The sequence below is a fragment of the Neolamprologus brichardi genome, chromosome 3, assembly GCF_056152115.1.
Source record: "Neolamprologus brichardi isolate AB-2024 chromosome 3, ASM5615211v1, whole genome shotgun sequence".
NCBI classification, from domain to species: domain Eukaryota; kingdom Metazoa; phylum Chordata; class Actinopteri; order Cichliformes; family Cichlidae; genus Neolamprologus; species Neolamprologus brichardi.
This window is the reverse complement of record NC_142106.1, coordinates 34705945-34732315: the sequence shown is the minus strand read 5'-3', so window position 1 is coordinate 34732315 and position 26371 is coordinate 34705945. Positions and strand designations below refer to the sequence as shown.

The window sequence follows — 26371 nt, the reverse complement described above, 5'->3', positions numbered from 1 at the left end:
CAATGGCATTGCACTCAGCATGCATTCAGTCCTACTCTGACAAAAGAAATCACGGGATATATCCTGGACAGGAGCTGGGAATCACCTCTTAACCTAACATCCCAAGTCTTTGGAAGGTGGTGGCAACGTGAAAGCATTTAAAAATTTTACGCCATTCTATAATAGATGTTACTAATAATAAATGACTATTATTCATCGTGTTGTTTAGAGCTGTGCCTTACCTGTTGCCGGGTCAGGCGTCCTCAGAGGCAGGCCGCAGTAATGTAGCACTGTGTCGCCATCATGTGGCCGATGCCGCACACTGCACGCATTTCCCTCCTATTAAGATCTTCATTACTTTAAATAAATAAATAAATAAAAAGCCCAGAATTTATAAAAAAAACAAAGGAAAACATGAAAGCAAAAATTATCTGAAAATTGTAAAAAAAAAAAAAGAAAAAGTGAAAGTAAATATATTTATTTATTTTTGAAACTTTATCTTTTCTTCTTAACTTTATCTTATAAGGGATTTTTAAACGCCATCATTAATCATGTTTTCTTGTAGTTTTTATACTTGAATGAAAATAAGCCGGAACTTCCTTATTATTATTATTTTATCATCGATGCTGTTTTAAGTGAACGTGTTGGCAGCCAGCTTGCATTCCTGCCTGTGTTGAATGCATATCCCGGGGCTCCGGGATCAAGCCGGGACATGCAAGTATTCCCAACAAATACCACTCAAGTCCCTCCACTTTGTATTCTTCCTCTTTATTTTTTATGTGCCTCAGTTTCAACTTCTTAAAAAAAGAAAAGAGAAAAACTCGGTGACAGTTTAGTAACAAGCAGAGAGCAGCCAGCCGATCATTAACATGATCGGAGCCTGCGGTGTTCAGTTTTACGAGCGGTCTGAGCGGAGGGAAGGTCACTGCTTGTTGGCAGTGAACTCCTGAAATGGGCGTGGAGTTGCGCTCAACAGTCGGAAACAGTCGAGTGTGTAAAACCAAGAAAGAAAGAAAAAGAAAAGAAAAACAAAAGGAGTCAACAGAGACTCAGAGAGGCGCTAATATGAGAGAAAGCGGACGCAGCCGGTGCGCTAAGGTGAGCAGCTTTCCTCTTCTTTGTAAAGCAGAGCGGTTAGTGTAGAGTGTTGCGTTTACGGTAAGAAAAAAAAGAAAAACCCAGAAACGTGGGAACCGAACTGAAAATAAATAAATAAATGAATGAATAAACAAAGTCCGTTTTAGTTTTTAATGCGCTCCCACAGGAAGTGTGGGTACAGATTTATACGCGTTGCACTGCGTGTAACGAGAAGGCGGACTGCCTCGCTCAGACCTGACGTGTTGCGTTATGTCTTAGTGGTGTGTAACGCACTTTGTGCGTGCGTGTGTGTGTCACAAAAAGTCCTTAAAGTGTCGACACGTAGTCGCACGTGCGAGCCTCCGGTACCGCTCGCGCTCAGTGAAAGCATACTCCCGGCTCTTAACCTAAACGAATATCCTCATATGTGGCTCTTATTTTTCTTAGAAACAAAAATAAGATAAAAATAAAATCTGGTAATTCTTTGTTTTACATTCATCAGGTCCCAATCAGCTCAAATATCAAAGAGAAATTAAAAATGAATGCCGTGAAAGAGTTCGGGTCTTAGGAGATTAATACGGACAGCTGAGTGTTACATTTTGCTAGTGCTTTATCTTCGTCTACTAAAAAACCAAAAAACACACCGCTGAAACAGTGAAGGTGACAGCAGAGGCTGGTTAAAACATTGTAAAGGTTTGCGGGTATGTTCTGTGTGAAAACAGGAAGGGTTTGAGATTTTGGACGATGATTTGGACTTTGTTCTAAGTGGGCTGGCTGAGAGGATGTGCACATACATGAGGTAGGTTGTGTGTGCATGCATGGGCGTGCGTCCTCTCTGACTCACTGCCTGCACTGTATAACCATACCTGTGGTGTGGGTGAAGTTGCTGGCTTGTGGGTGACACACACACCCACACAGACATACAACCATCTTGTGTTGGCAGCCATTTATTTTGTAGACACCCCTGCAAAAAAGTATAACTCTATTATGTCTACACAGCTTCGTGTGCCTTTGTGGCATGTGTGAGCTGTTTGTCTGTCTGCTGAACTTCTCCTTTTTTTTTGCCCTTTGCTATTGATCTGCACACCCCGATCTAACGTTCCACACTCCGGGCAGCAGCTGTGGATCAAAACTCCCATATCCTGCCTGTAATAATGTTTGCTTGCTTAACTGCGTGTGTGTGCCTTTTTATAGGTTGAAGTTTGTGTGTGGATGTGGAGCAGGTCAGGTCAAATGTGCTGGCAAGCTTCACAGAGTGCGAGCCACTACAGATCCCTGGGTGGTGCTGAGGCTTCCCAGTCCTCAGAAGGGCTACTCCGCAGACTCTATCGATCCCTGTTATGAGGACTTAATACAGTCAAATATGATGTGGAACAGTGGACTGCGCCACTGCCTGCATCTTCTCTGCTGATATCACTCATCAGGCTCATATCAATCTCGTGATAAAAGCGATAAGAGAATCAGTTTCCGTTTGTGTTAATTTCATCAGCGTCTTGTTTTATAAATGACAAACACATGCAGTAAACCCCCCCCCCCCACACACACACACACACACACAAAAGCCTGTTTACTTAAAAGCAGAAGTAACACTTCAGGTTGCCTGTGTGCTGCCGGGTTGCAACTCAAGAGGAGAAGTAGTCATGACAAGAGGTTGTTGATGTATCTTCCTGTGTGTATTTGTGTGTAAGATAGAGAACTAGCCGTGAGAGACCAGTTGTGCCACTTAGTTCATCAGCTCTTCACTCTTAAGACTTGCTGGTGTCAGGATGCAGACGCTTAAAAGTAGCCTGCCATTAGAAGGGTTATGATATGTTGGTTTTGGGCTGTGGTGCCTGGATTCTTAAACGCAGTTGAGGTAAGTGCTCTGTAAAGGCTGTGCCATAGGGCCAGGCTGTGACGGTGTACAGTGTTTCCTCATAGCTCTTGCTGTTTCCTGCTGCTTCATCCAGGAGTATTGCAGATGTGTTTTGTGTTATTTTGGCTGCATACAAGTATTCTCACAGTGACTTTAAAGAAGATATATTTAGTCACCTTTATCGCTTGTTAAGGCGGTCAGTGCCACCCTCAAAAGATCAAAAACTCCCACGGTCATCTTTTAGTTAAGTTTTTTGTGTACCCAGGTCAGATATAGGGTGAGGTTCACAGAGGGCCCGTTGCTTTGTTTAGTTGTGCAATGATTCTTTTTATATGCTTCTGTGCAGCTATTTTTTTTTAGCTCTCTTGTTGCCGTCATTTGCTTTTATTTTGAGTTTGCATTGGCCCCAAAAAACCCACCATACGTAAAGGAGGATCTGACTACTACAATAATGTGAGCAATATGTAGAGAAATATCATCATATCCAGAGAAATTTATTGTAACTCACTTCATGGACCACATTAATGGGGAAGTGAAAATCTGATATTGTGAAATTCAGTTGTAATTGATTTGGAGGGTAAGATTGATGGCCGGCCACTCTATCATTGGCTGTTTTTTGTTGTGAGGCGATTGTTTTGGTTATTTTATTGTTTTATTTTGCAATTTTAGCCGTCTCCGTCTTTGAAAATTCACCTTGGTAAATAACTATAAAGCACAACTGAAAGCGTGAAGTTAAAGGAACTGATAGTTAGATTAGTGCATATTACATGTGATCTTGCACTATTTTCCGTAAATGGCGATTGAAAATCATTTCTCTGTGCAGAGCAGACGCGCGTGTCTTCGCAAATATTTAATTTCCGGTTGCAAAATTGCCTGACCTTATTGATCTTTTAATCTGATTCTCAATAAGAAGTGAGTGCTAGTATCTTTCAAAATATTGATCTCTTTCTTAAACTGGGTCATGTTTCCATAGCCAGAATTGTTTAACACCATCAAACTGAACACTTAAAAAATTCTCTGTAAGTTAAATCCGTTTTAGGTTTGGGAAATTGCAGCTTGTCGCAAAGAACCTAACTTTATATGTTAAATACTGTATGAGTTTGGAACTTGTCTTGTCTGTGGATTGCTTTACCTGTCATTTATTTTTCTCTCTTTTTGTTTTTACCTACAGAGTAAAGCTGGCCTTCTCCACCTTTTAAAAGTCTCCCCAATGTGGCAAACGTGGGTTTAGAGGATGATGTTTGCAGCTCCAGAGCCCAGCCAAGAGATCGTGGAGTGGCTCTCCAGCCTCCGCTTGTCTCACTATGCCCCGTTTTTCCATCAGGGAGGTTATAAATCTCTGGAAGACTGCATGGACCTGACAGAAGAGAGTCTTCTTGAGCTCAGAGTGCTGCCGACAGGCCACCGTAGACGCATCCTCCGGAGTCTGGAGGCACTAGGGTTCAAGCAGCTGAGTGGAGGGGAAGATGAAAGTGAAGAGGATGGAGCAAAGAACTTGAGGGAGCCAGTGCCATACCCAAGACGTATCTTCCTGAAAGATAGAAAGAGGGGGGCATCATGTCAGCAACCAAAGGAAAAGAGCAATCACGATTTGGAAGCGAGTCAGAGTTTACCTCCAGGAGCAGGACTGGGAGAAAGAGCTGAAAACCTTCCAAGGAGCAGTTACCTCGTCCCGCCTCGACCAGCCCCACGTAACCCCAAGAACATTCAGAAATCTGCACAGACCTGCCTGCCTGCTTCCGCATGTTTCAACAGCAGCAGCGAGTCCCTCTCCGCTTCTGAAATACCAGATCGAGAGATTACTACAGAAGATCCGTTGCATGGCACGAACTCCATCGCCTGTTCTGGTGACGATGGGGGTTTTCAAGGTGAAATGGTTGAGAACTCAATTTATGAGGGGCCGCCCAATTTAAATCCTCCTGTTGGTCAGAGGCTTAGTCGCTCCTACAAACTCAGGCACCGGCCTGTTCCTGAAATCCCAAATCCAACCACGGTGCCACTTCAGGACAGGTACTGCAGTTAAGTTCATTTGGTGTTTGTTTGACATTTTGGGAAATAAGCTCACATGAGTTGGATACAATACGAACATGTTGTTGTTAATTATAGAATTAATAAGCAAAAAAAATCAAAACACATATAAGAAAACCATATAAATGGATTATAAGTAGTTGATTAGCTTTGTTGTTTACTCTGCATTTGTGGTAAGATAAGCAGTTGGTAGCAGTAGTTTGAATATTTATGTTACAGATATGTAATTAAAGCCTCACCAATTTACTGCTGGGGAAGTGTTAGCTATTTGCTCATTTGTTGGTGTCACCATTTATAACAGCGAATACATAAAGAATAAAGTAAATAAGATGATTAATGCAGCTGAAAGAACATAAATAATAATATAATGTGATCCTAACTGAGACGGAGCCCAGCCAACGTGTACCTGTTTCAATCTTTTAAAGGCCAGGAAATCTCCAAATTGGCAGTTGGATGCTCTGTGCTAGCTGTAGCTTGTTAGCTTTTGTTATAGGCTTTATGTTTACCCTACGTTGGTAACAAAAAGATACTACTTGTTGGTTTGCTTGTGTTAATAGGAAGGTTTTGAACATCTGTACAGAGTGAAGCTAGCTATTTCCATTTCTTTAAATTCTTTTCTCGGCTTAGTCATCGACAGGATGTAGCTAAGCTAGCTGTTGCTGCTAGGGATCGCTTCGTGTCTAAACTCAGACTCTGTGAATGTTATCATAGTTTTTATTTAACTATTTCCTGAAACATCTAACATCTTTATAAAGGAGTGTGCTTTATGTATTTTATTTAGTTTCAGTTTTTGTCTCTGGCAGTATCTTCATATTCTCTGCATGGCCACGAGAGGTACACATCAATCTTCTTACGCTCAGCAAGGAGTACATTTTCAAGTCAATTCCCCCAAATGTTGAACGATTCATATAAGCAGAAAGTTTGACTTTATAAAAGTTTAGGAGCAGTTTTTGGGTCCAAATCAAACAAGTACAAATAACAAAGGCAAAAACACTTGGAGAGATGTGTTTTCATGCTGCCGTGCTAGGAATTAATGCAAAGGCAAATCTTTTTCTCATTGTACTCAGATTTACACTGATGGGGAACCCGAGGCCTCTAATTTCATGTTCAAATCTGCAATCCGCACGCATTAATATCTCTCTCACTGATGTACTTTTAAACTGTGAAACTAACTTTCAGACTTCCACATCTCTTTTTCTAACGGCCTTTACGTTAACGTGGTGTCACAGATTTTCCCACGTGCTGCTATGCTGGTTCTAATCCACTGATTTTTTTTCTCTCTCCCTCTTCCTCCTCAGTGCACCGTCATCGCAAACAACCAGCCCTGAACACCTAACCGGCTCCGATGGTCCCACCGGTGCAAACGGCATACAGAAAGGTACACACAGTCTTTCAGCTGCATCCGCTTTATCTCTGCCATGAATATTTCATTCCACAGTAGAGGCAGCAGCGGTGCTGTTGTTTGCCCGGATGAAAGTAGGGAGAGGAGATGAGGGGTAGTGCGTAGGTGGGGTGAGGGTGTTCAGAGGCTGGTGTCGTGGGAAACGCCGGCACCCCCCTTTTCAAGAGGTGATCTCACAGGGAATATGCTCTCTCACATCTTGTCCCTCAGCGAGACCCTGGTGTGTATTTCTGTCACAGTGCTCTCCAAAGTTTTTTAGAAGTTGTTCAAGTTTGCTAACAGCACACAGACTTGTAGTACAACCATTACAAATATGTTTTTGAATCCGTCCCAGCCCTGTTTATTGGACCTAGTCGGCCCCGCCACTTGAAGTAGATGCACTCTCTCAGGATTATGTGATGCTCTTCCGTGATGACAGTCTGTACAAATATGTGGTAAACACCCTTGAACGTGTCAGTCTTTTTGGGACCATATGTGACCACATGGTAACATCGCCCCTCGCAGCGAATCAACAGATTTCTGTCCGCGTTTTTTGACATTCCCTTTACGCTCCTTTCTTGTTCCGCATGCCTTTACCGCAGCAGTCTCCTGGCGGTCTTGTTTTTCCAACGTCTTCTCTGTATGGAACAAGGCAGGGAGTGAGACTTGAGAGAAAGGCACGACAGTGAAGTGGGTTGGGAGGAACGAGCAGGGGAAGGATGCAAAGCAGGCTGAGAGAGACGGAGGAAGAGAGGGAGCCGAGACGGTCCCAGAGCAGGGAAACGGGGAGCTCGACTAGCAAGTAAAAAACTCCCTGCACAGCAAGGCCTAGCAAGGCGTTATTTGACATATCATTTTACCCGAGCATATTTGAAGAGTTTATGCCGAGATGAGAAACAAGCAGTGCAGTCTCACAGAATGATTGTTGTATTAAATCAAAACTTGCTACTGGAGGCTGGCAGAATTTTAATTAACACCTTCTCTCCTCCTCTTGAATTTTAAAATCTCATTAAGGACGCAGTTTTCTCTCTAGTGCTTCTCTATCAGCTCTACAGCAGCACAGCAGACTGTTCTGGGTCTTCACTAATTTGAATTAAAAAAGTATCACTTTATTAGTTACACCTTGATACTACTATGTTGGACCACCTTCTGAACTCTTTTTTTCCAAAAAGACAGCCTACCTCACACCCTTAATGACGAGTTTGACATTAGGGCTGCCACAAACGATTATTTTGATAGTCCACTAGTCACCGATTATTTTTGCGATTAGTCGACTAATCAGATCATGCATCCATTGGACATAAAATGTACAGCTTATTGCAGCAGCATGCATCTGCTCTCATATAACTATCATTAGCTTACAGCTTGAAGTGTTTAAGGTATGTGCTAACTAAAAATAAAGACAAGATGATAGTTGATTAAACTTTTAATGAATTTTGCAGATTGTCTCAGTGGAGTTTAATAAACTCAGCCGTCTGCTCCTTGCTATCTAAAATATAACAGGACACCGGAGTATATTCTCGAGCATCTCACACTTCTGTAATCAGTTCTCTGCTTGACATTTATTCAGCTGTGTAGAAACTATAACTTTAATCTCAGCCGAACCGATTTACTCAGGAACAAATAAAACACTGAAAAAAGCCAAACAATAACATTTTTAAGTTATCTAAGTGACTTATGTATCATGTTTAACCTGAGTAGCGAAAGACGGCGGTGGGTTTGAAAATGATTTGCTGTTCTCGCTGGCTCTAGTGAGCCTTGAACCCCGGCTAGCTATCGAGCTGGTGGGTAACAGACGTCTCCGAAAACGTCGGAGCACTTTTACAAATATGTGGTGTCTTGATAAACCGAGCACATATTTGAAGTTTACACAGTTACATTCTCGCCTGAAAATATGTTAAAAGTTTATTTCGTGACCTAGAAAGAATAATAAAAGTAATATTAAAACTAAGTAGCTGCCGCCATTGTTGGAAACTGGAATTGGCTGAGCCGTGCTATGAATTCTGGGATAGGTTGGGCCATACGCCCGACTCATCCTTCAAATCTGGGGAAAAGTAGGACGCATTTGTCGGCTGCATTTGCAGAAGTCTTAGAATTTGGACAAACTTTGTCGCGTCGCTGTAACGCAATCGGCCTACAAATGCGGCCTCCAAAGGATGCGGCCCCTGAATTTGGACACAGCTACGATACCGGAGTTGCTTCTTCTTCTTTGGGGTGTAACGGCAGCTGGCATCCTTGTACATGCAGTGCTGCCATCTTCTGTTTCAGTCCGTTATTACACTCTTAATTCCTACTACTTATTCCTGCGTCTTTCAGGATCTTACAAGGCTTTAAACGACGCGTCAACTATTAAATATGTCGTCGACGTAATCGAGACTAGTCGACTAATCGACTAATCATGGCAGCCCTATTTAACATATAAGTATATATCAATAAAGACATGGTTTGGCGACCATCTGGGCTTTTCAAAGGATAGCTGCATAGGCAGAGACCACCCTCACTCATTACTGACCCAGTCAGTTTATTCTATAAGAAGGCCTAAAATATATCAGAAATCTCTCAATTCAGAAAAGAGCTTCAAGGGTTACTCATCGTTGGCTTATAGAGGCATAAAAAGTTACGTTTTCATGGGATAGATTCACCAGGGTGCTGGAGATTTTGGTGCATATTGAATGATAGTGTCACACAGTTATCAGGATGCGAATCTTCTGGTTAACCACACCCCAAAGTTACTCTATTGGATTGAAATTCATTGACTGAGGAGGCCATTTGAGTATGGTGAACTCATCGTTGGGTTCAAGAAACCAGTTTGAGATGATCTGAGCTTTGTGACGTGGTGTGTTATCCTGCTGGAAGCAGTCATCAGAAGATGGGTTCACTGTAGTCATAAAAGGATGGACATGGTCAGCAACACTACTCAGGTTGGGGTTTAAATGATGCTCATTTGGTACTAAGTGGCTGAAAATGTGACAAGAAAACATCGCGCATGACATTACACCACCAGCTGCCTGAGCTGCTGATACGAGGCAGGATTGATTGATGCTTTTATGTTGTTTACACCAAATTCTGATACTACCATCTGAATGTCACAGCAGAAATCATGTGTTGATCTTGCTGTGTTGACCAAATACTAAAACTAAGGACGTACTCTTTTTACTCCACTTTTTTATTATTATTTTTTGTTTCAACACTTGAATTAGTTTTAGCTAACTACTACTGCACTTATTTCATTTTGATGGTGATTGATAAATAATCCTCAGTGTCTTATGGTACAAAGACAACTCCGTTTAGTCGTCTTTTTGTGTTTTCATCGCCTTCGCTTCAGCGTGTATATCTCTTGAACGCCTTGATGGAACTTCTTTAAAGTTGGCACACACATTCACTTGGATGCGAGGGCTTTTCATTTGAAGTGATTACTTGAAGTGCTGAGTTTGTATTGTGGCGAGTAGGCGTGAGTTATTCTGTGCTGGCAAAAAAATAGAAGAAAAAAGGAAGCACTGCGTGGCTCTGATGGCTGAGCTGACAGGTGTTCTTCAGTTGGGCAGGTAGAAGTACAAAGAACAAAATTCAGGAAAACTAGATGCTGTGTGGTTCATGCGTAACTATAGAAAACTACTGAGGCACTCTGTCTTTGTGTAAAACGGTACTTTAAGTTTATTTTTCGAGCAAATTGGCAAGAAAGAAGCAAACTAACACATATCCTCTGAGTTTTCATCGGGATCTGTGTTGATTCAGTGATGCCGAGAGTTTTTTTTTGCTTTATTTACCTTCACATTAGATTAGCGATGCTGGTGACCGTCGCCGTATTGGTAATGCTCTGGTCGCGCAGACAAACCAAAGCAATCGCCCTTATCAGATTAAAAGCATAATGCAGTAGCTTGACCAGACGTAAACACGACTAACTGTACTCATCATCAGACGATGGCAGATAAAAGCACGCTTATAATACACTGATGCTGCAGATAAAATCACATCTGCTTCGAACAGTTAGCATGCTTACCGTGATGCAGTTTAAATGCTAATTTGCTGATGTACAACTGGTGTAATGCATGAATGGAAATCTATCAAATTTTTATGTAACTTATCAGAGATGCTGATGATTAAAAAATGCACACAAGAAAGCTTGATGTGTAAAATGAAGATGAGTATGTGCACACACTAGCTGCTATTTCTAAGTCAGCTATCAAGTTATTCATCATGCAGCCTCCTTTGAGCTGTACTGAATCAGCTTGAGGACGACAGTCAGCTGGGTTTGATCTCATTAAAGACTTGTTCAAGGAAATTAACTTGCAGGCTGTGACTTAAGTTTACACCAGAGGATTGCTCACCAGTGTGATGGTGGGACAACAGCATCAGAGCAGAGAGTGTCAAAAGTCAAATTGTTATTCAAATTGTTGTTGTAAGTAGAGAGGGGCTCTCCAAGTGTGAAACCATTGTTGCACTGAAGGTTTCCAAAAACACTCTGCACAAACTGCATCAGTTGTATCAGGCAGACCAAATGTGAGAGCGTGCTCTCGGAGGATCAGTACATTAGGCTTTGCTAGCTGAAAGATAAAGAATCATACAGAATTTGTTAAATACATAACGCCACACTCCAGCCTGCAGAAATCCTGGTAAACACTAGGCTGTCTAGCAGAGGTCTCAGAGGATGAGTGGCGGTCTGTAAACCACTTCTTAGGGCTGGGAGGGGAGGGAGGGAACGAGGCCAAACTCTGGGGGTGGGATAAGACACGCCAGCTTTTCGCAGAGGATGGAAAGTTCCTGTTTACTGAGAATCCGTGTTTGGGATTTGTGGCACTAACAGAAGAGTGTATGAATTTTCCTTTGTACAAAACTGTGAGATTGGGCTGTCACAGTGTGAACCTGCTGACTCGCAATATGAAGACTGCAGTTTCTGTGTGTTCAACCGTAAATGAGAACAATGTCTTGAAGTGTAATTAAAAGCTACGTTGTGACACCTGCAAAATGCTGTGTCCTTTAAATTAAAATCGTTACTTATAAACACAGTTAAACCATCTTGCACTGCAGCAGAAGAGGAAATGAATCATGCAGTTTACAAGCTGATTCCCAAAATTAAAATATGCATTTCAAAAAGCCAAATCTTCTCAGTTTCAGCAAGTGGAAGCCACATTTCATCAAAGTAAAACTAGTATTATTGCGTTTTACTTTAAATTAAATTTAGGAGTTTTTTCCATAAATTTAATATGAGAAGTTTCATGTACTTTTTTCCTAAATATATAATTTAAGAATGTGTATTTTTAATTCATCCAGAAAACCTGTATTATTTATGTGTATTTGTCATTTATAACAAGTCAAACAGCTGACCTGCTAGACAAATAACCAAAACTACAAAGGTTAATACCCTGTACTGAAACAGTGGCCACATTGATGCATTACTGTAATAAGTGCTGGACATGTATATGCATCCATTTGCCTCCAGAACCTGCTTTGTGGCACAGACTCAACGGGGTACTAGAAACATTTCTCTGAGATTTTGGTTCATGCTACCATGATAGTGTCGCACAGTTGCCACAGATTTGTCAGCTACACATCCATGATGGGAATATCCCGTTCCACCACATCCCAAAGGTGCTCTATTGGACTGAGAACTGGCTGTTCTCAAATGGCCTCCACTCACTGATTGAGTGATGGTCACTGTCAAGTGATGATTTGAACTTTGAGACATAGCGTGTAATGCTACTGGAAACAGCCATCCGAAGATGGGTACCCTCCAATCAGCAGCAATACTCAGGAGTTTAAGTTACTGTTGCCTTCTGTTGGCTTGAATCAGTCTGACTGTTCTTAACTTACCTTCCCCTAACCATAACAAGGCACTAGATACTTTCTCTATTTTGGACCATTCTCTGTAAACCCTCGAGTGAACATGGGTGATATAACCTCAAGCTTATAGTTCAAGAAAACTCAGAATAACAGTGGTATTTACTTCTAAGTGTAAGTAAATAAAGGAGATTTTCCATCCTTTTCCATCAAGCTCCTGTCAATGATGGCACACTTCTTAATTTGACGTTTTAAACCTATTGAAACATGGTACCAACAGCAGCAACGTTATAGTACAGTGGTAATAACCCAGCATAAGTTGAACATAAGCACAAAAGCAGTCTAGGCAGATTTTTAATTTAGTGTAAGAATATCTAAAGTAAGTTGGCATAGTAATTCATTAGCAGCTGCACAACATTTTCACATAATGAAACATAAATATGTTTTCTGCCTGGGATGTTGAGCCTTGGGTCGAGTTTTTTGACCAGCTGCTTAAAGCCCATTTGCCCTTTCTGTCATATGGCGTGCAGCTAGCAAGGTTATGTGATTGGATTACATTTGGGTCGCACATCAGCAGCTGCATCACCAGTATCTCCTCCTTCACAGCCCGGATTTACTCGACTGTGTGTCTTTACCTCAAGTGGTGAAACGTGTTAGTTGTTTCAAAGCAAAAGCGGTTTTCTTTCATATTTTGAAGAGTATTGTGCTTTGTCGGAAGATATTTAAGTAGCTTCCTCTGTATATTTTTGGAGGCAGACACACGACGCTCGTTCTCAGACACACCCACGCTTTTCTCATAAATGCCCACACTACGTAATGTAAATGCATGGCAAAAATATTGCTATGTTATTTAAATTTACATTGGTATTATTGTGAATGATATGATATGGTACAGCGCAACACTAGATTCCCACCTTCAAAGTAGTGTTAATCACCTTGCTTCACTGTAGTTAGCTGTTTAGCACGCAGTTGAACAGCTGAAGTAACTCTAGCTAATAAGGTTAGCTAATAATGTTAGCTTGTTAGCATGCTAACATTTTCTAAACGGCACTAAACAAAGGCCTCTCTAGTTAATCTTATTGTAGATTGCTTTGTACATGAATCTTTTCATGTACAGAATTAGAAATAAACTTTTACAGTAAAAAAAATAATTTTAAATGTTAGCTAGTAAAGCAGTGCTGTAGAGTTGACCGTTTCGTGCTTTAAACACTGCTAACTTTAGGGAAGCAGTGCACGAAATAAACTGTTTGGTGACTAATTTGAATTCATTCAGTTTCAGTTCCATGTCCTCCCTGCTCAGCAATGAGGTGTCACAAACAAGTAATAACAAAGTAACCCATAACCCCCCAACGTAAAGACAGGAGAAACAAAATAATCTCCACGCTAACACCAAGCTGCTGGTTGCATCTAAGTCGTTTCCCAGATTGCAACTTGACAGTCTGCTCATGAGCAGATAAAGAAGCAGAGAAACAAATGCAGAAGCTGACAACCGATCCAGCGAGGGAAGAGTAGAGGGAATCAGACAGGAATTGAATACAGCGGCATCTGACGGCCCTCTGAGAGACCCATGAGTGGCCTGAAGGTCGGCTGATGGATGATGATTGATGGTCGCTATCTGCGCACCAAGCCTCTCTCTGGAGAGGGCGACTTTGTTGGAGTGGATTCTGTCATCAAGTAAATTGACCTCTTCATAAAGCTTACCGTGCCCTCTGTGTACTTCGGTAATGGGCTGCATTGTTTGGAAGTCTGTGTCTGTGAGGATTTCAAAAGTAGTACATTCATGTCCGTAGGAGTGCGAGTGTCTACGTATATGGCTGTAGATCCTTTTAATGTCTGTGTTTGTCTCGAGGCATCTTTACGTGTCCGAGAGTGTTTCGATCTTTGTACGCCACTGTCAGCGCGCATATCTGCCCCTCCACCCGTGTCTGTGTGTGTGTCCAGCCCTGTGGCGGCGTCTTCTGGCCCTCACAATCCTCAGGAGAGGGCGGTGTCATTTTTCACAGTGACAGGCAGCAGCCCACGCAGGGTGGCCCGGGGTCTCCAGACTAATAGCGTCTGGCCGGAGTCTCTACGCTTTTCTTCTTCATCTTCGCTTCCACCAACCACGGTCCCTGCAGGAGCCCAGACAGAGAAATGTCTTGGCAGCGAGGACCGCACTTTCATTTTGTGTGTTGGGATGAGGGCCGAGGCAGAAACACAGGCATGCTGAAGCGAAATTTAATTGGTGTATTTGCTTGCACGAATCAATCGTTGACACGTTTGCTCAGATCAGTGAGTTAGTCTAATCAAAGGACACTATAACATCTGAGTGATTAAAAATTGAACTGGAACAATCCAGTTAAGCGTTCTACTTTCAAGCACCACGTTTAGGCTTTCACACTGTGTTTTGCAAGTGTCAGTGCCATGACAAACCACCATCGTGTTGTCTCTGTGTCCTTTTTAGCTCCACTTCAAAGAACCCTGACGCCTATTGCTCCCTACGGTGAAATATTCCTGTTCAACACCCCCAAAAGTGCTCCGGTAAGACAGCGTACACTCCCACTACTGGACAGTGAGTAGCAGCTCGCCAAAGAGGAACAGACATTTCTCAGATCTTCGACACTATCTTCGGTGTTTCGGCTGCAGTCCGCACACTCAACTTCCCTCTCAGTGTTAATGCTGTCACTGTAGACACACAGTGTAAAATGTGCTCGTTTCAGCTTGCCCCCTGAGGTTAATAGAAATGTCACCTCGCTGCTAAAGTTAACATAGTTTAGTGCACCAAGACAATAACTGTGTCTGACTGAAAGATGGACACCTCCTTTTCATCTGATGCTAATCTCTGCTATGTTCTCTAGGACCAAGGTGCTAAAGAAGGGCCCCACAAGGGTTTAAAGGACAAGATAAAACGGAGGAAACCGAGGTATAGTATGCTCACGTAATGCTGCTCTAGCCCACTCTGAATATACACACAAAGAAATCCAGATATTTGAATGAAGACTGGGATTCATACACTGCAGATTTTGTTGTATAATGGCATGTAAAGTGCTGATAACCGTATGTGGCCACTTTGCATGAGAAAAAATAACTATTGTGATTAGCTACACTAGAAATATTAAATATATATATCCTTCCTCAGATTTGTAAGAATGGGCCTTCTTAAAGAGGCAGAACACCAAAATATCAATTTTTTTCTTCTTCTTTTCCTTCTTGCTGCCATCCTATTTAGGCTGCCTTAAGTTTGCAGGTATTGGCTGCAGAGATCTGTCTCTTCTCCTGAATGTAATGAAACCAGATTGCACTTGCCTTGTGCTGGTGAAAGTGCCCCTCCCAGGTTTTACTGCAGCAGTGTTTACAGAAAGCAATTTCATGTAGGAACCGTTTTCTTTATAGCCAAGCTACATCCACCAAGCAAACGAAGCATGCAGCCTAGCTAACTTTGCAGCTCAGTTCCGGAGAACACCATTATTCCAGTACTCCTGCTAGAAACACGTGCCTCTTGTCACACTTCAGTGCACGCTTCCCTCTGCCCAGTGATACGGTCGGTTCAATAGAAAGGAAACAGTTCCCACATGAAACTGCTCACTACTTGATTGTCAGTCACATTGTTCGCCGAGTAAAGAAGCCCCGCCCACCCTCTATTCCAAACTTGTTTTTAGTAGATGAGCCAATCAGGAGAAAGTGAAGGCTGAACAAAGAGTAGCTGAACAATGGCTGCACCAAGGCCTCAGAATAATATAATTCAAAATTATTTTAAGCTGTAGATCATGCAAGGCTACTCTAATAGAGGCAACCATTCATCGCGGATGGCCGGCCCTTCCTAAGCCTGGTTCTGCTGGAGGTTTCATCATGTTAAAGGAGAGTTTTTCCTTCCCACGGTTGCCATGTGCTTGCTCACAGACAGTTATCTGATTGTTGGACTTTTCTTTGTATTATTGTAGAGTTTTTACCATAAAATATAAAGCACCTTGAGGCAGGTGTCATTGTGATTTGACCATAAATAAAACTGAACTGAACTGAAACCTGGAAATAAGCACAATTGGGTTCTTTTAGCAAAGCAGCATTTTTCTCTTAACATGTGATGCATACACAAGGTAATTCCTGATTAACTGCTAATGCCATCTAACTATTGATGTCCTCTGTGCAGAAAAAAGACACCACCAAAGAAAGAGTCCAAAGAAAAAATGTCTCCACCAGCTCCAGCAATTCCAGACCCTTACGGGGACGACTACTCCACAGTGGACGAGTGTGCTGCCGTTTTGCCGCAGGCATGTGTGGACCAAAGTTTTTCCAAGACCCCTGACCCCGCTTCTGCTGTCGGTCCAGCTGCCTCTGGCTCTAATAATAAATCCTTGATCATGGTGAATTGTGACCTCTACTCACAAGCTGCAGACTCTGTGGGGGCTGCAGAGAAAAGTGGACTGCCTGATATTTCTCCATATGCATGCTTCTATGGGGTCCCTAAACGGCAGGTGCTCAAAGTGGGTTGGCTGGACAAGCTGTCACCTCAAGGGTAGGTTACACTGCTTCATACAAGTATTTAGAGGTAGCTCTACATGCATGAAGGTCAATTTTCTGCAGCTCCACTCTGCCTGGAGGATATTGATATCCTCTTAAGATCAGTGCAGGTTTAGTGTATATACTGTTTTTTTTACACCTCTGAAACCCAACATGCATCTCAAATGGCCAGAAAACTGTTCTCTAATAAATTTTGCACTCTCTGCTTCCCCGTGTGTCTTCTATCTCAGATGATTGCTTAAAACTGATAAATGGTATTGGATACAGGAGCAGATCTATCTTTAATGCAGGGCACTATCGAAAGGAAAGGAAAAAGAAGATGGGAGATAACCTCGTAGCATTGAGATGCACGATATGTCTTATTTCAGTTCGTTCAGCTTTCCTGTCAAAAACTACATTTTCTTTTCCCCGTGTCTCCCTCGGTGCTACACGTTCCACTGTTGCTTGAAGCCACAGCTATCAGTCATTTGCTTCCTTTTTATATTCTCCTTCCTCACCTGATTAGCATAACTTTGGCAAACTGCCCTTGGGCTGTTGAATATTCAAACTGGAAGTGGCCATTTGTTTTGATTATGGTAATTGACAGCTGTTGAAACAACTCTTGACATTAATGAAACAATGACACTCTTGATGAAATATGAGTACCTGTACAGAGCGGATCACTGACTTGCTGTCCTGAGATTTGGGGATTTCGCTTGATTTCTTTTTTTGGTTAATAACTTTGTGAGTGTATCAAACACATTTCCACTTCTCTTTTTTTGTGTGCAGAAAATGTGTTTTTCAGAGGAGGTGGGTGAGATTTGATGGTGAGAGTTTGACCTACTACAACAACGACAAGGTAGGTAATGGGGGGAAATATGGCCTTAAACGTCTTACTTTGCCAAAACTTTCTCTTCCTTGTGTCCTGCTGACACACCCTCCACCGTCACACTGGCAAAGTCTGCTTCATTCCTCTGTGCTGCGAGCAGCTGAGCCAAGTTCCTAAGTGTTCCCTTCGTTCTCTCCGCCTTCTCATTGTCATCATTATTAGCTTGGCAGAGTAAAGAATGGGGGCAAGGACAGAGCGACATTACACCACGCATGATGGGCCAGCACTCTCTGTGCCCACCCAGCCATACAGTAAAGTACATTGATGTTGGCACCTGACCAGTTCTCTGGGAAAGAAAGATGGAGAGGGAAAGCCTTCCTCAGCATTTCTCTGTCCCTTTCTCTTCTCTCTCTCTTTCGTTTTATTCTCCCTACATCTTAAATTTCGCTTAGTATTGCCTAACTCATCTTCAGAAGAAGAGAGAACTGCGTCAGGGTTTGGTGAGAGTTGTAAAAGATACTACAGAGGCTGCCGACATACATGCAAGCACTGTTTTTCTTCTGCATTCAGTCACTTAAAACATTGACTGAATGTCAATGAATCATTTAATAGTTTTGATAAAATGCAACAGTGAATCAAACAATTTTTCCATCGACCTCCAATAATTTCTAAATAATACAAGTTCTGTGAACTGGCAGACTGAAGACCGTATTTATTGTCGCCGTTATGCTACATCTGTGAGGTAACCAGGCTCGTCAGTGGGTAGCGATGTGTTCTATCTATGTCGGACCCATTTCTATCTTACCTTTTTTAGGAAATACAAAGAGATTTTCAAAGTAAGACATGTCTGAATTTAGATTAAGTAAAGAGCTAAACAAAATGTGGAAATATGACCAAGCTATAGATGGTAATGGTTAAAACAATTTTGAGGTTTGAGAGAAGCTTAATTATAGTAGTGCTGAAATCACGTTAAGTTCCAAATTGGAATCTAATCAACCGAAACCCATTTATTATTCCACATATAACTTTCTTACTTTGTGTTGATAGTTGGGGTGTGTAACCTTGATGTGTCCTCAGTCACTCAATACAATCTTGAAAAGTCTAAAGAACGGGTTGTGAAGGGCCGCATCAATGAGCTGAACGTAGTTATGCGCAATATTAATTTTAACTCCTTCAAAGCTTATTGATGCGGCCCTCCACAACAGTCCCAGTTTCTCATGTGTCCCCTTGGGAAATTCGATTGCCTACCTCTGGTCTAGAGGATAAATCAGAAGAGAAAACAACAAATGTATTTAAAACATAAAAACAGTATCAGTTTTTCATTCGAGGGGTTGCAGCGGCTTTCAGACATCCAGCAACTGTAAGCAAGCTAGAGAAGCTTAAATGCCGTGCTCTGTATTGAAGTTTAAAATACACATAGGAGGGTATTGGGTGATGTGGAAATGCATTGAAATGAGCTGATCTGCAATGCTTTAAATAAGCTTGACTTGAATTTTGTAACAATGCTAGAATTTTAAGCTTGATACTGATACTCAGTATGTTGTATGCTGTTTTTGACGTCATAAGGGAAATAAATGACACAAAAAATTCAAGACAAATTCCACAAAAATATTTTATTATTAGCCATAGCTGCTAACTTATAATGCTAATTTAGTTGACAGTTAATGTTGGCTTTGAGTAATAGCTAATAATTTAACAGCTAACATTAATGTGTTTGTTTACTAGATCAATATTTATGATAGCTGCTTTAAAGTTGTTAAATTGGGAGCTTTAGTGACTTCCAAATTCATCATAAAATGTTGTTTAGTTTTGTGAATATCCACTGCTGTTCATGTGTTCAGCTGCTAGTGGAGGGAGGGGCCGTGTGCCTGTCTGTCTACAGTGGTGCTGTGTGAAGTTGTGAGCCAACTTTTTATTAATCTGAGAAGTGATTTCCCAAACTAAGTGTGAACTTTAAAAAAGGGAAGTATTCCTACATAAAGCTAAAACAGTTAGCTATCAGGGTATAACATCCTCTCAAGTCTCTATGCAAAATCTACATGCTCGCTTGTACCACAGTCAAGAAACTGTTATTGAGATTAAATATTTTCTGCATTCAGAAATTTTTTGTTGCAGTACATTGGATATGATTAAACACACACATCAGTTTGGGAACCTGGGAGCTGACTGATAGTGGAGCTTGATGGGAAAGGCAAACATTAAATCATGTATAGAAGGAGTTGTTGGATACATGGTTAGAGTATGTGGAATTTAGCACAGTCAAACTTTTTATTATACAAGTCTTTTAGTCTGACATAATGTGCTTTGCCATTATGGTCTCACTAATGACCACTGGATGTGTTTTGCAGTAGGAACAGGCACATTTACTGCGTGTGTGTGGATGTGTGTTTGAGCAGTGACCCCATATCCCCCTCCTAGGGCCAACTTGTTTTCGCTGCAGCAGCATTGCACAACATCACAATCAATGATGTGGGACCTGTCTGATGCCTGCTCGTTAATCACTTACTAATTATAGCTCTCCATGCTCTCTCACTCCCTTTGCCTCTCTCTCTCTTTTTCCCCTCGTTTTCCCATTCCAATGCATATGTCGCTTTATTTATCAGGACACGCTCCATCAACAGCAGGGTGGGAATCGGCAGGGAGGCCAACGAGTCAGCACTTTATACTCTGTGTCACTGTCGGTGCAGGGATGACAGTCTCTGGAAAGATGAAAGTTTGCTTTAATGTGTGTGTGTGTGTGTGTGTGTGTGTTGTGTGAGCAAGCATTGTTGTTTAGACTTTTAAAAGTATAAAAAGACTTCTAAAGTCCTGCCAGTGTGACTCTCCCCTGTGAGACAGTAGAGGACTTCATCATGTTTTGGGTGAATGGAAAGGTTGAGTACAATGTCTCTGTCATCCTTGCTTTGTGCGGCCAGCTGAGGCCCTGCACCACCCAGCATACCACCCACTGCCACCTCCAGAGGGTTAGCGCGGGGGTAGAAGAACATTAAAAGGAAGTCTCTCAGCACTGGTTTATGTCAGAAACTGAACTATGAGTTGGTGGCTTTCTTTCCCTCGCTGTGCTGAGACGTGTATTCTTGTGACTACAAAAAAAAAAAATGCTGTACTCCTCAAGCTACATAACCTTTTTGTTGTCTTCCTGATGTGGGGGTTCACAGCTCATCTCAGAGGAGTTGTACTCATTACAAGATTATGCCAGTCAGAGAGATCTGAGGCAAGAGTAAATACAAGAACAAAAACAAGCAATTTTGAGAACTGTTTTCAAAGGAAAGTGATTTAAGCATGCTAGGCACCAGTTAGAGATAATTTGCAGGCTAAATTAACCTATAAACATTAAAAAGTTAAAGCAAGAAATAAAGTTAAGCTAGACTTGGTTTACATTGAATTTTTAGGCTCATATTAGTCAGTGAAATTGTGTCTAATTAGGTAAAATGTAATATACAGTATATAGTCAGTAGTTTAGTGATGCTAACAGTGCTAACATGTTTACCGTGCTAATCAAATATTGACTAGATTATGTGAGATTATGCTAATTAAACAAGTTGAAACATTACATTCTTTCTATTATGAATTAAACATGTCCTTCATGAGCAGTAAAAAGTGTTAAATACTACCAGTATTTTGTGGTGGTTAATTGCAGCTAATGCTACAAAGCTACACTGCTAACTGACCAAGTATCTCACTGGTCTCCAGGCCTGTGTCACGCAAGCCTAGATGCCAGTTGACAATACTCTGGCAACTACCGGTTGTATGGGGGGAAAAATGTGTATTTCCCTACTAGTTGGTGAATGAATGCTTGGTGCTCGGTGAAATTGCTCAAAAAGCGGAAAACGTTGCAGCTGCAGCAGTTGCTCATCGGTTACGTGGAGGAGCCTGACTTCTTTGCAAACACACACTAACCACTAGCCAAGTGACAGTGAAACTGAGAAGTGTGAAACAAACTGGACACAGAGATAATTCACTTTCACAGTAATGTTGACTGAAGCAGTAGAACACAACTTTTACTTTAAACGATCTCACTTCACAGTTTGTCACATTTTTTTCACATTCTACTCACAATATTACCAAAGCAAGGAGGTTTATTTATTTTATTCTTTTGGGATCAATCTGACCTAGCCATCACAAGCAGCCCCTTGCTAACTGGTTGGAGACTATACAGTTTTTGCTGATAAGTCTTTAGGCCTGTGTCTCTGAAGCCTTAGCAAATGATAATGTCTATAAAAGATTTAAACCCGGAGCATTGGGTAATGAAACAAAAAAAATTATTTTATTGCATTAGTAAGTGTCTGAGTCGAAGTTTATTATAAAATTTCGACCTGATGAGGCCATCAGACAAATCTTCTTTCTTTAGTTTAAATGAAAGCGGTTTGCCCTTTTGAGTCATATCTCAAAAGACACAAGCAAAAAACAGACTTCTGCAGTCTGTGCTGAGCTTCAGTTTGGACTCTTAGATTGAGTCAATACTGATATGAGTATGTTTTTATTTCTTTATCACGTTCCGTCTCTAGCACTCGTACACAAAAACAAAAATGCCTACACGCTAAAACATTCCCATGCTTGTTCTCTTTGCCAAACTTTCCAACACCCAAAAAGCTCTTTTTTTTGTAGCTGAAAACCCCCCTGGGATCTGTCAGCACCAGACAGAACTAATCGCACTTAATCGCAGTCGCAACTTGAAGGTCTCTGGCCACGATGATGTCATCATAGGGGTAACGGAGGTGGCGTGGGAGAGTAGCGAGATCCGCAGTCTCACTTCTCTCTCTGTGCAGCATTGTATCCAATCTGTCTGATCAATCACGCCTTTCGCCTGATTTCGTCAACAGTGGGATTGACTTGGGAGAAAGCTGTGGGCCTGAGATGTAGTCTCTGGGGTCCCTATATTGGTGTCGTGTGTGTGTGTGTGCATGAAGACAGTCCAAAGCCTGGCTTCGGGGTAGTGAGAGGAGGAAGTGGAGGAGGATGGCTGCGAGGGATGAAGAGATGAGAGGCTGGGGTGGGGGATGAAGCTGGATAGAAGGCCAAAGGGGAGATGAGGTTTTAGGACAGGGGATCAGTCTTTCAGTGTGTCTGTCTGTCTGTCTGCGTGTTAGTCAGTCTGATGTGGAAAAGCTCCCTTGCAAGCCTGAAAGCTTCTCTACTTACTATCTCCAGTATCATCCTAAGATGCCTGCTCTGATGCTGAGTGTTTCCTTTTTTCACTGTGAGTGTGTGTGTGTATACATCTATAAAATGGCTTTTATTTTGACTCCCAGAACCCTGATCAAGTGCCCTAATGCAGTCAAGTTCAGTAATTATTAACATACCTTTAGCTGCTCACATTAATGGCTTTTATGTTTTAACATGTTTATAGTGAAAGCGATCTATTACCTAAATTTCTAGATTTCCTCAGATCTTTCGAGTTTTTTTAATCATCTGTCAGCTTCATGTTTTTATTTTATGATTTTTTTCACTAGTTTTGTTTTTTAGTCTCAGCAGGCAGTGAGCTCTAAGGAAAAAAAAATCCAAACCCCAGTGTACACATCCTGCCCGGCACCACATGTCAGACAAAGTTGGTGATTAGCCGATGCCACTCGCTAACGTAGGGAAGCATTTGGCAAATAAACAGCCTGATATTTTGCTCAGCGGTGGGTGATGGAGGATGCCGAGCGACTTAAATCCATCAAATGGACAAAAACACAGCCTGAAATAAATACTGTTAAACGGATTCTGTCTGTCAGCAGTAGGGAGACGGTGGTATTAGTGTTTGCTGTTTCTATTCACAGTCGGTTCTGCTGTCCCCGAGAGAGGGAGGGGAGGGAAAAACAGCGTAACCTCTAAACTAAGACTTGGAAGGGAACCAGACTTTGGTTAAAAATGCGGATTATAATTCGACTCCATTAGGACTTTAAAGTCTAAATCTTTTATTCTGGTCCGATCCTCAGACAACAGATATGAGAGATATGAATGATCTCACAACTTCACTGTTCACAGTTAGGTATAAATTATTTGGTTTTTACATGTTTAAAAAACAGAAAACACAGACGCCATCAACTTCTAAATACTGCAGGCAGCTCGCTGATCGTGGATGCTTTTCCCGGGAGGTGCAATTTTTCCCTCCAGCCAGTTGGTGTCCTCATGCCTCCACTGAAAATCTGAGCGTTTGAGATGCCAGAGCCTTAACTCCATGCTGGTGGTAAAACCTCCTCCATCCTTTTTCTTTTCTTTTCTTTTTTTTTTAACCCTCCTCCCTGTTTTTTTTCTCTTTTTTTTCTTTTTCTTCTCTCCACACGGCGCCTCTATTATTGTAGGCTTTAGCTCCATTGCTCTGCCTTAATTGTTTCCTGAAGTTTACCAGGTTGTTTTTGAAAAGAACAGAGAGTTATCCATGCAGGATAGGCAGTTCCACGCACAAAAAAGGAGAGGTAGTACCGACACCGCCCTGCAAAATGACATGGGGTGACAAACCCTATGGAGGACCAAATGAGAGGCCCTCCCTAGGGTTTGTATGGCTAAGAATGAGCAGCTGAAGTTGGAGTGGGGAGAGGTCATAGGGAGGGGAGGTGAGTCAGGTGTGTCGGCTATTGGAGAAAGAGAGATAGTTAGGCCTCATTGCTTCCTTGGCAGCCAGTCCCCTCGAGATCAGCCTCAAAAACCTTCACGTGCATGCGGGCGGGCAGCTGCCGCTCCGGCGCATGGCGTCATCTCAACGCCGACCGCCGCTTCCCGTCACATCGCACGTCTCCGCTGACTCTGCTGGGAGAGTATTTACAGATGCACAACTCGCAATTAAACAAGTCTCTCCTGCGTGACCCCAAAACTGGAATTAAAACAATTAATTAACCCATGCCGGGGTATAATTATCCGTGCGCAGCCGCCGAGCTAATTCATCCACGCGCGCTCTTACTTTCTCCTTTCCTCACCTTCCTTTAACTTCTGGCTAAATTTAGAGAGGGAAAGAGGGAGATATTGGTGTGAAACTCCCGGGGAGAGGAACGCACACGGCTGCCTGTCGGTAATTAGGTTGAGCCACTTCTTGCCATTGTTAACATCCTGCTTTAATATGAGAAGGACCCCTTTTTGATCCTCTTAGGCGTCTTCATTTCTACATGATGTCTCTCTTTTTCCCACGCGCCTCCTCTCCTCTCTTTGTCCTCCCTCTTCTCCGTTTCTTTTTCTTTCTGATCATGGATTTATCCCTCCCCCTCTGTTTTTTTCCCTTCCCCTCCTTACTTCTTTTTTCTGATTGTATCACACAACGCTCTTACCATTTTCTTTCCCTTACTTCTCTCCTTGGCCTTTCACCCAAACCTAATTTATCTCTTTTTTTTTTTTCCCACCATCCATCCATCCCTCCCACTCAGCCCTGCTCTCCTTAACTGACTGTGCCGGCTGGTATATTTTTGGCTGCGTGGTCTCTAGAAATAGGTTTTTGTGGATGGCAAGGTCACTGGTTTAATTAATAATGACAAGAGGGAGTCAAAAGTTCACATCCTCTTTTTTTTTTATTTCTCATTTTGTCTTCCCCACACCCTCTTCCCTCTTTCATCCATCCATCCTTTCTTCCTTCGCTTACTCGGCACACTCTGCATGCGACTGTGGGATAGAAGCACGGTGTTGTGCGTGGCAGACACAAACTGTTACAGTTTATACACAGCAATCAAAATTCAGGTCAAGAAAACAGGAAAAGGAAGAAAAACAGTCATATGAAGTCATTTGTTGTTTCTGAGTTTTTTTCCTCCTTATTTTGCAATGATAATGACATTATCAGCATGAATAATGCATTCTCGTGTCTGCCCCCCCCCCCCCCCCCTTTTTTTTTTTTAACAGCTATGTCATATTTCTTGCCACTACAAAAGCATAATGTGCTGCCCCCCTCCCCCCACTTCCCTCTACTGCAGGAACGTTATAGTCTGAGATGTTCTTGGACATTTCTGTGTTATATTCTCACATCAGGTTCTGAATACTGATGGTGATGCCGTCTGTCCTTGATTCTTCAGTAGTCATAATATTAAGTTTGGAGGTTTTTTCTCCTTTTTTGTCCATTCTGTCTCGTTTCCCATTCATGATGACCCAGTACTGTAATTGCCATTGTCGAGGGAGACTGTAAAGAGGGTCACGAAGCCTCCAGTGCAACATCCTCCTTATTTGGATGCCTCCACTAGAGCTGCTGGGGAGGAGGGGGGGTAATGAAACAAAGCACACAACCAAGTCCCGCTTTACCCACTCACTTCCTGTGCTGAATCCCCAGTACACGTGTGCACGTCTCTTTTTAAATTTAAAAGTTTGTTTTCAGCTCGTAGATTTGTTTCACGAACTCCCAGATGACGTCTCGCCGCGTGTGCTCGCGTTCTTTAATGTAGCGCAGTCCCCTTTTTTTCATTTGGGCATCGTTTCCTGCTTTTGAAATTCTGCACATTTCCAGTTTCCAATTCGAGGTCGGAGGTCGCGTCGATGCAAATTCGTCCCGGCTCTCGGAGCAGCGGGATTCACGCGCTCCTTGTCCGAGAGTGTTTGTGCCATTTGTCAAAGTTATTGCTGGACACGGAACAGGGTTGCTTCATTTCTGCAGATAAATCTGACGGCCTACTGATAAGATGTTTCTGTGGTTTCATGACGACGTCTGTTAGTGCTGTTTGAAATTGAATGCGGTCCTAACAGAGAGTAATACGACTCAGGATTTCACGTCTATTGATACAAACAATGCGCCAGAAAATAATAACTGTGGGCCTACAGATGCAGATAATAGGAATAAGCAGCAGTTGAAGCGGCGTGTGTCTGCTTCTGTTTATTCGCTGTGTGTGTGTCCTCCTCTGTTTAGGAGATGTACTCCAAAGGGATGATTCTGGCCAGCGCTATCAGGCAGGTGCGAGGACTGGGCGACAACAAGTTTGAGGTCGTCACCTCCCTGCGGACCTTCATATTCCGAGCTGAGAGAGAAGGTACAACAAGTGCTTCCTTTTCCTCTTTGTTCTGTGGTTTTGCATTCAGC

At 42.2% G+C, this 26371-nt stretch overlaps 1 protein-coding gene across 1 annotated transcript in view; it reads left to right on the top strand.

Moving 5' to 3' along the window:
• The first annotated feature begins 941 nt into the window (after positions 1-941).
• arap2 (ArfGAP with RhoGAP domain, ankyrin repeat and PH domain 2) overlaps positions 942-26371 on the top strand; it is a 162424-nt gene continuing 136994 nt past the window's right edge. Inside the window, exons 1-8 of the mRNA XM_006801720.3 lie at positions 942-1077; positions 4083-4921; positions 6238-6317; positions 14542-14618; positions 14936-15000; positions 16225-16590; positions 17364-17433; positions 26201-26321. Of these exons, the coding sequence (XP_006801783.2) occupies positions 4146-4921; positions 6238-6317; positions 14542-14618; positions 14936-15000; positions 16225-16590; positions 17364-17433; positions 26201-26321 (1555 nt within the window). The 5' untranslated portion in view covers positions 942-1077; positions 4083-4145. The remainder of the gene's footprint in view (positions 1078-4082; positions 4922-6237; positions 6318-14541; positions 14619-14935; positions 15001-16224; positions 16591-17363; positions 17434-26200; positions 26322-26371) is intronic.